The sequence below is a fragment of the Terrapene carolina genome, unplaced genomic scaffold (genome assembly GCF_002925995.2).
Source record: "Terrapene carolina triunguis isolate 2854851 unplaced genomic scaffold, T_m_triunguis-2.0 Scaffold785, whole genome shotgun sequence".
Taxonomy (NCBI): Eukaryota; Metazoa; Chordata; order Testudines; family Emydidae; genus Terrapene; species Terrapene triunguis.
Window position 1 is genome coordinate 11,498 of NW_020665136.1, and position 9,115 is coordinate 20,612.

Consider the following 9,115-nt stretch of genomic DNA (forward strand, 5'->3'; position numbering starts at 1 on the left):
TGATCATACTCAGTAGATTATAAGCTTTGTAATGATACCTTACAAGAGACCTTTTGCATGAAGCATATCCCAGTACGTTACATTCACTTATTACCGTATTTTCTCTAAAACTATCCCAGTTACATTATATTGACTTATTATCAAGTTTTTATAAAACCATATAGACTGCACAACGTCACAGGTGGTGAAGCACTGGAATGGGTTACCTAGGGAGGGTGGTGGAATCTCCATCCTTAGAGGTTTTTAAGGCCTGGCTTGACAAAACACTGGATGGGATGATTTATTTGATGTTGGTCCTGCTTTGAGCAGGGGATTGGACTAGATGACCTCCTGAGGTCTCTTCCAACCATAATATTCTATGATTCTATGACTCTGTGAAAAGTGACTCCTCCTGGTAGAGCTTATTCACCTCCCCATAAGGGAACAGCTATACTGATATATACTCCATCTGCACTGGGGTGGGGGACGGGGACCGTTAATGACATTGGTTTAAAAAGACACTGTTAGTTAAACAGGTGTGAATGCATATGAAGTAAAGGCCCAGCATTTACAGTTGTGATGAATGTGTTAATTCACAGTTAATGAGCTTGAGTTAAAACAGGCCCCAACACTCTTCTGGACAAGCCAAATGGGGAATCCCTTCCTGTCTCCCCATCCAGGGGACTCCAGGTGCAGACTCTGCCCCACTGACTGGCTGTCGCTCAGGGGAAAGTGCTACTGGGTTTCTGAAGACAATACGGAGAAGACTGGGAGCCATGCGATGGCTTAGCAAAGAGGGCTCAAGCCCTAGGGATCCAGGACTTGGATGAAATGGTGATGTGAAATGTGCCGGGTAGAAACTACAGCTGCAGAGAGACCTGGTCTTCCTGGAAGGCAGAGCAGAGGAGTAGCAGGGGCTGGTGAACCTCAATAACCTTCCCTGACTGCGGGAAGCCCCCATTCCTGCTGGGGAGCGGGGAGACAGCGGCCAGGCAGCTTCAGAGCAGTTATTTGTCTGCTCATGTCCTCTCCACTTCCCATGAAATGATCCTGCAGCCTTCAGCTATGACTACAATGCATGCAGGGAGTCAGCCACCTGCGTGCCTAGGGGTGTAGCAATGGCAGTGATGGCCTCTTTGCCCAAGAACACTATCACATATGATAAGAATGCAGAGACATGAAGACAGGAGATAGTGGTGTGGAAAGGGTGAGGGCCCCAGGGGCATGGAAGGATATGGTGAGAGTAGCAGAGACATCAAAGACATGGTGGAGGGTGTAAAGAAACCCTGTTCCATGGGAGTTAGAATGGTCTCATGATTGTGGCACTGGACTAAGAATTAGGAGACCTGGGTTCCATTTCTGCCCTGCTGGGTAAGTCAGAAATTCTTAGTGCACAGACTGTAAATTAAAATAGGTTTGACTTCTTCAGGGACAAGAAACTGTCCAGAGCAGTGGCATTTGTGGCCCTTTCAATTATGATGTGCTGGTTCCATCAGGCAGTTTGTGTTTCCCCTGCTTGGTTTGGGTCCCTCTTAGATCTCCAAGGAGACCTTTGAGTGCTCTGGTTCACGTTCTCTGGTTTCTTTGGATAGACAGCAGAGAACCCCTGGAGTTACAGAAGGTTCTGGTCACCCTGGTGCCTCTGTCATATGCTTTGCAGGAGTTCATACAGGATCTCAGGCAAGGCAAATGTCCTGCTTGGATTGGACTTAACTTTACAACCCCTGCAATGAAGTGGACTTGAGTGGATGGCTCCCCGTTACATCAAACACTTTGCATCTTTCCCCATGTTAAATACATCTGAAGTGTTTTTAAACATTAGCCAAGCTAATTGTTCATCATTATCAGTATTTATTATTGCTGCACAATAAAGCCTCTAATCAGCTATAACAAGTGCACATGTGAACTAATGGATGACATAGTGCAGCAACGACTTCTACTGACCGTTGTGCTGGCACAGTGACAGCATATTTATGCAAGTTTTCAGTTGCAGAAGTTGGGCCTGTATTTATTTACTTCTGAAAAACACCAAAAGTTAGATTCTGACTGTGTGGAGACATCAACTATTATAGAAACCACATTATAACATTTACTTTGCTTACTATATATGGGATTATAACAAAAATGTCACAGGGAAGATCCAAATGAGAACTCTAGCCTGTGTTCTTGCACATAGGTTGTTAAACCCTGGGAATTGCTGGAGCAGATTGAATCGGGCTCTATCCAGTCCCACAGAGGTGACACCAGTTTGTACTGACAGCTACAGATGATTTTTCAAAAGAGGTTGAAGAAATTCCTCTTAGAACTATGACAGCACATGAGGTGCAGAAGAAGACACGTAAAATTATCTATCAACATGGCTGCCTAGAGCAGATACTGGTGGATCTAGGTTCTGAATTGAATAATGAGGTAACAGTTTACATTTGGAGTTATGTTCCCTATATGGTCAATTACACAATCATGGCAGTGTGACAGGGGGCTGTTAGCAGCAACAAACAGAGCCCTTTGGAAGCCAGCACCCTGGTCACTGAGAACACCCAGGGCACCGGGTGCAGTTAGAGTAGGAGGGACTGAGCAGTTTGAGTTTGGAAGGGTAGAGGGGATCACGTGCACTTGTAGGGAGCCTGATGAGGTCACTAGCTCAGCGCTGAGAAGAAAGCAGCAGTATAAAAGGCTGAACCAGGGAGCAGGAAGGGGGCTCCTCGTAACTACTGCTATGTTGTGATGCACCATAAAAAGTAATAAAGACACTTGGTGGAGGTTCCCTGGCAGACTGCCTGCTGCTTAATTCACAAAGAGGTCCGTCACCGAGGAGTTGCAGGAACTGATGGGGGAGCCCATTCATAGTTAGAAATTTAAAAATGAACATTGCCTGCAATCTCTTCATGGCACTTCATGCTGTAAATTGTGAGTGACCACACATTTTTATGTGTTGTCAGATAGTAAAAACCATGTTGTATATTAACCTATTTGCCAACATATTTTCCCATGTAATAACACAATAAGATTGGATAAGAAACCACAGTAATTACACGTAATTCAGTGAGAAATAGGGAAAGGAATGCAGATATTTCTGAAGGGAATTTTAGGGAAAAAATTATCTATTTTTAGATTACAATTTCCCTGTGTTAAAAACTAGGAAAAATATATAGCTTCAGCAGCCCATGCTGCCAAGACACCAGCAGACTGGATAAAAACACAAATGAATCCATCACAAGATAATTTTAGGATATTTATTTTCAAATAATCAAGGTAAGATTAGGGCACATTGCCATGAATGGCATATTGTGAATAAATCTTCAAAACTGAATTATTACATTGAAAATGTTCATAACGCATCACATTTAAAACAGAAAGTAGTCCTAGCAATGCCATGTGATGTGCCTCCCCTCAGACTCTGCTCAGCTAGCTCTTCAAGAAATTAGGTTCAGTTGCTCATTTGAAGGAATTAGACCAATTGGTCACTATTTTTACAGAGCATTTCAGAAGGTGGTGGACAGAACCCAGAGGAATTGTGATGAATTTCCTGGAGCAATTTTATTTTCTTTGTATTCTAAACCTCACATGACAACAAAAATATCACCCTTTCAACTGATTTATGGCCGAGAAGAAAGGTTTCCCAAGAAAGCTTAACCAAATTTCATGTTATGTGTCATTAAGTGCCAGCGTCTTTAATACAATTAAGTTAATTTGTGATGATTCAGCAAAGGAATACAGCTCCTTCTCTATTTCTTTATCAAACTACATTTGTTGTGTCCTTATAACCAAGAACATGAAGAGCCCAGCAGTACATTGAAATCAGCAGTGGACACTGACTGTACACTGCCTGGACATAATATTTCTAAAGAAAAATAAACCAAAAAATGGAGATTGTAGAAGAGATTTCTATCTATAGGAAGATAGCGTTTGAGGTTGGGGACCTTGTTTTATTAACTGATGGAGAAAAAGTAAGGAAGGGTCATATCTTGATTACTGATTATATGTAGCTAGAAAGTTAAAAATCACATGAATTAATACTGACAGAAGTTCAAAGAATATTATATAATCTTGTGTGTGTTAGAATTAATTAAGCAATATATTTAAGTTATCATTTTTTCACCTATTAATTTTCAAAGATGTAGTGCAGGAGGTGGGTGTATGTGCCCGGCCTTCCAGAGAGAATCAGTCAAGACAATAAAGAGAGGGGGAGAGAGAGAGCAGCTGCACATGTGTGTGGTTGTGATGTTTATGACACATGTACATTGTAACTGAACAACCCAGTCTGACAATTTAATAGTTTATTTTGTTAAGATAAATATTTTGGATTTCTTGAAATTCCACAGTTGAAATACAAATGACGTTATTTAGAAAAGTTAAACTTCACTATAGATTTGAGGGAAGAATCAAAAAATAAATGTAAATAATTCAATTTCTCAAAATATGTTTAAAAGCTTGTTTTTGAAATACAGTTGAAAAGTAAATTAAAATATTATTGTATTTACACCTTGTTATAACAATATTTTCTAAATTTGAATAATCTTTTTTTCTTTCATATTTTACATTGAGATTTCACAGTGGTAGAAAATTCTGACAGGAGTGAATGACGCCATCCACCCCCATCTGCTACCCCTGGGGCAGGGGACGGGGAAGGTGAGGGCTGGGGATTTTCAGGTGTCCAGTTTTAAACTGGAAGCTCCACTTGAAAAGGGAAACTGGCAGCGTCCGGTCAGCACAAAAAGTCCAGTTGCTGCAGTAACTGGCCCCCACCACTGGGGGCGGGAAGAGCAGCAGCGCTGGGAGGGGACAGTCTGTGCCGCGGGGTCACTGTCAGGGACAGAGATTCCCTCCGGCCTGAGCTGGGACCGGGCAGATTATCAGGGGAGACGCGTTTGTACTCCCAGTATAGAAATAAGGGCGGAGCGTCCCGGAGAAGGTGCCAGTGAAAGTGAAGAGATGGGACCTGTCAGTCACATTGTAAAACGAGACCTCGCCCGCCTCATAGTCCAGGAAAATCCCCACCCGGCTGGGCCTGACGCTCACGGGGAGGGGGGTCGGGTGTGAGGTGAGGGCCTCGTATTCCCCACCCCTCAGCCACACGGCCCAGTATCCATCCTCAGGTGAGAGTGTGACCTTCCCCTTCCTGCTCACAGATTCCCTACAACCCCCCAGAGTCCATCTTGTCTTGTCTCCCACCTCCACCTCCCAGTATCGCCTCCCGCCCACGAACCCCTCAGCGCCCAGGACACAGGGACAAGGATCAAATCTCTCAGGATTGTCGGGCAGATCCTGGCGTTTGTCTCCGAGTCTCACACGTTTCTGATCCTCAGACAGGACGAGTTGGGGATTTGCCGTGTCTGGATCCAGAGTCACGTCCACTGGGGAGAGAGTCACAGAGTCAGGGCCGGGGGCAGGGGCTGGTCACTGGGATCAAAAGGAAATTAACCTGCACCCCCACTAAATCGCTGGGGGGGGGCGGGGTTGTTGCCTGAGAGGAGTCAGGGCCCTTCTGCCTGTGAGGAGACAATGGGAGGAAAGGGCAGGAGGAGCGGGGGAGGGGACAGGCTGTCAGTGGGGCGGGGGAGGGGACAAGTTGATGCTGGGAGAGGAAAGGGGAGGGGGAGGTGACAGGAGCAGAGGGGGTGGAGGGAGGTACAGAAAGGAGGGGCAGGCACAAGGGCAATGAGGGGAAAAAGGAAGGGGTGGGTACCAGGGGGACAAAGGGGGGTGAAGGGAGGGGCAGGTTCCCGGGGGGTGAGGGAAGGGATGTGCACAGGGCAGAAGAAGGGGACGGACCCCAGGGGGCACAGGGAAGCAAGGGAAAGGTCAGGCACCAGGGGGCAGAGGGATGTGAGGGAATGGGGGGGTCTCCAATGGGGCAGAGGGAATCAAGGGGAGGGACTGGTGCCAGGGGGTGGGGGGGGGGGATGAGGAGTAGGGCAGGTGCCAGCACCATGCAGGGAGGGAATGGGAAGACACCAGCGGGACAGAGTGAGGCAGGAGCCCGGGGGCAGAGGGGCTCTTTATGACAGGGACAGTGTCACCAGTGGGTGGAGGAGGGCTAGAGGAGGAGGGGCAGGTACCAGGGGGCTGCGGGGTGTGTGTGTGTGAGGAGAGGAGCATGTGCCGGGGGCAGAGTGGGGTGATGGGATGGGTGGGTACTAGTGGGGGCTAAGCAGGACAACAAGGGGCAGGTACCAGGGCTGTAGAGCATGAGTGCTAAGGACTGGTGCTAAGGGAAAGAGAGAGACAAGGGGAGGGGTGGGCACCAGGAGTCCAAAGTGGGGGGGTCAGGAGAGAGGGCGGTCACTGGGGGACAGAGGGGGGAGAGGGAAGGGGCTTGCACCAGGGGACACAAGGGGTTAACAAAGGGGCAGGTGCTAGGGAGGCAGAGGGGGAGTAGAAGGAGGGGCTGGCACCAGGGGAAAAGGAGGGGGTGGGAGAAGGCGCAGGTGACATGGGTACAAAGAGGGGCGAGGGGTAGGGCAGGTGCCAGAGGGGCATTGGGGGGGTAAAGGGTGGGGAGCCCCCAGGGGACAACAAGACAGTGAGGGAAAGGGTAGTTACCAAGGGGGAAGAGGGGCATGAGGGTTGGGTGCCAGGATGACAGTGGGTGGAGGGAAGGAGTAGCCACCAGGAGGAATGGGGGGGATTGAGCAGAGGGACAGATGGAAGGAGGGGAGAGAGGAGGAGGTGGGCACCAGGGGGCAGAGTGGGGGCAAGGGAACAGGTGCGCACGGGGGGAACAGACTGCACAGCCTCCATCGGCCGGGACAGACACACCCAGCTTGGCCCCTTCCACTGCCCCCTGCTGGGGGTGGGTGGGAAGAGCGGAGCGGCGGGGGTAGGATGAAAGGGCCAGTTCAACAATCACAGACCGAGCTCACTGAACCTTCCCACACCCCTCTCCTCTGCCTTAGTTTCTTCTCTCTCCCTCATTGCGGTCAGGTTTCTGCCTTTGCCCCCGGTCTCTGCGCTGGGGTTGTGGGGAGGGGTTTGGATGGGGGCAGCTCACGCTCAGCTGTTGTGACAGGGTCACACTCTTGAGAGTGAGTCTCACTCACTGAGCAGCAAACCAGTGATGCAACCTCACACTGGTCTGTGCTCAGAGCAGACTAGGGGCCCGTAGGATTCAGCTTGTTACCCAGTAACACACGGCCCAGGTCAGACCACAGCAGCCAGACCGGCCCCTCCTCCAGCTCAGAAAGCTTGGCCAGCCTTGGCTAATGGGGGCGGGGGCAGTGCTGAACGGTGGCCACACAATGCAGCCCTCACATGTCCCAGGAGAGAGGCACAAACACGTCATCTGTTACCAGTCTGTGCAGCACCCAGCACAATGGGCCCAGTCCAGGCCTCACGGCACCTGGCTCAGTGACACCCATTAACTCAGCCATGGAGGGGTCAGGATGTCAGAGTGATGGGGCCTGGTCAGATACCTGGGCAAGTACCAGCAGGTGGCTGTAAGTAGCAGAGAAACTGCACAGCACTGAGCACATCAGCCTCCAGCTATCACACAGCTCCAAGCCTGTCAGCTGGGTCCATGCATGTCCTGGGGTCCCAGGCTCTGTCCAGATCCCCTGGCACAATACAGCTGAATGTCCCAGTAGACTCCACTCACCTCCAAATCTCTTCAGCACTTCATTCATGTCAAGGGAAATTTTATACACATTCTTCAGGTCAGTAGAAATGGCTTCTGGTTCCTGGAGTTTCACATTCTCACTCCTATGAAGAAAACATCCCATCATCACTCAGCTGTTCTGTGCACACATCACTGCAGAGCCGCTACTGAGGATATAAGAGCCATGAACATCGGAAACGTACCTGCTCAATGTGCTTTTCACATCCTGGAAGGAGAAAGAGAATCAATGTTCTGTATTAATACAATGTGCATCAAACTCACTCGGGGCATCACATTTTCATCTAGAAAATAGATCAACCCTCCCAGGCTTCACTGTTTTGTGGTAAAATCTCACACACCGTTTTGCATTAACACTTGTTTCATGTATGTAGGTGAGACAGGAATTTAGCTGAAGGTTTCTCCCTTCTCGGGACCCAGCCCATCAGTATCTGTGTTTATCGACTGGGTTGGGTCCAATGTTCTGGAGTCAGAGCAGGGATGGGTTTAGCTCAGTATCATCCATTTAATCTCCCATGGCCTCACTGGGTCTCCATGAGGAGAATTCCCCTCGGACATGAACTGCGATATTTTGGAACTGATGGAGCCCTTAGCCGGATGTTCTGTTTGTCTGTAAACCACAGAACACATTTACTCTAATTGTTGGGATCCAGACTCAGGGATCTGAGTTATAATTCTGGATGGGTGGAGAATTTTGATGCCATCTCACCTTTAGCAGCTCGACAACTGGTTGCTGACACTTCTCCTCAACCTCTGTGATCAGCTGCTGCAGAGAGGAGCTTTGCCGGGAGAGTTTGGTGACATTTTCCTGTAGCTTCTGCAGAGTCGCCCTCTCCTCCTCCTCCAGGCTCTGCAGAAGCAGCTGCTCCTCCGCTCTCAGCAGCGTGTGCAGTTTCTCAAATTCACCTGCAATCGTCTCTCTCTTGTTCTTCACTTTCCTCTGAAGATAGAAACATAGGAAAGACACAGAGAAAACGTGAGCCGGATGTTGAGTTACACAAACTGGGCCTCTGACCATGAAGCAGGGGATATTAGTTCAGTATCAGGGTTGTAAGGATATTTACTTCTTTGGGAAGCGTACAAAAAAGGGTTTGTTTTAGTTCAGAATTAATAAGGCCAGTTCCATCGCGGGGTCGTCTAGGGTGCTTTGTAAAGCCGCAGTATGTTATTGCAGGTGGCATGAGATGGACACAGTGGAGTGGGGAGAAATCGAGGGAACAGGAGAGATTTACAGGAGGCTTCCCAGGGTGTCCGTGGAGGGATTTGGGTGTCCAGTGTTGGGCACTCAGACACCAAGGGGAGCCGATACAGTGGGATGTGGGCGATGCTCCTTCTTTGACAACCTGCTCCCAGGGCTGCAAAGTTCAGGACCTTGGGCTGGTGCTAATAGTCCTTTGGGTGATACCCTGGGGCTCACATGGGTGTTGGGCACCCAGGGCATTGTCAGGGCTGGCTTTGGCCTCACCCAGCCTGGTCGAATGCCCCATGCCCATGTGTCTAGTAGCCTGGGAACGCAGCCTTTAG

The 9,115-nt window shown here is 49.0% G+C and overlaps 1 protein-coding gene across 1 annotated transcript; it reads right to left on the reverse strand.

Annotated features, from left to right (window-relative positions):
- Positions 1-4,660: 4,660 nt before the first annotated feature.
- On the reverse strand, positions 4,661-8,531 carry LOC112125220 (E3 ubiquitin-protein ligase TRIM39-like; the record flags this gene model as incomplete). The annotated part of the gene is made up of 4 exons (XM_026660468.2): positions 4,661-5,333; positions 7,574-7,677; positions 7,777-7,799; positions 8,301-8,531. Coding segments are annotated over 4 exons (906 nt in total), but the record flags the coding sequence as incomplete, so codon positions are not given.
- Positions 8,532-9,115: the final 584 nt, after the last annotated feature.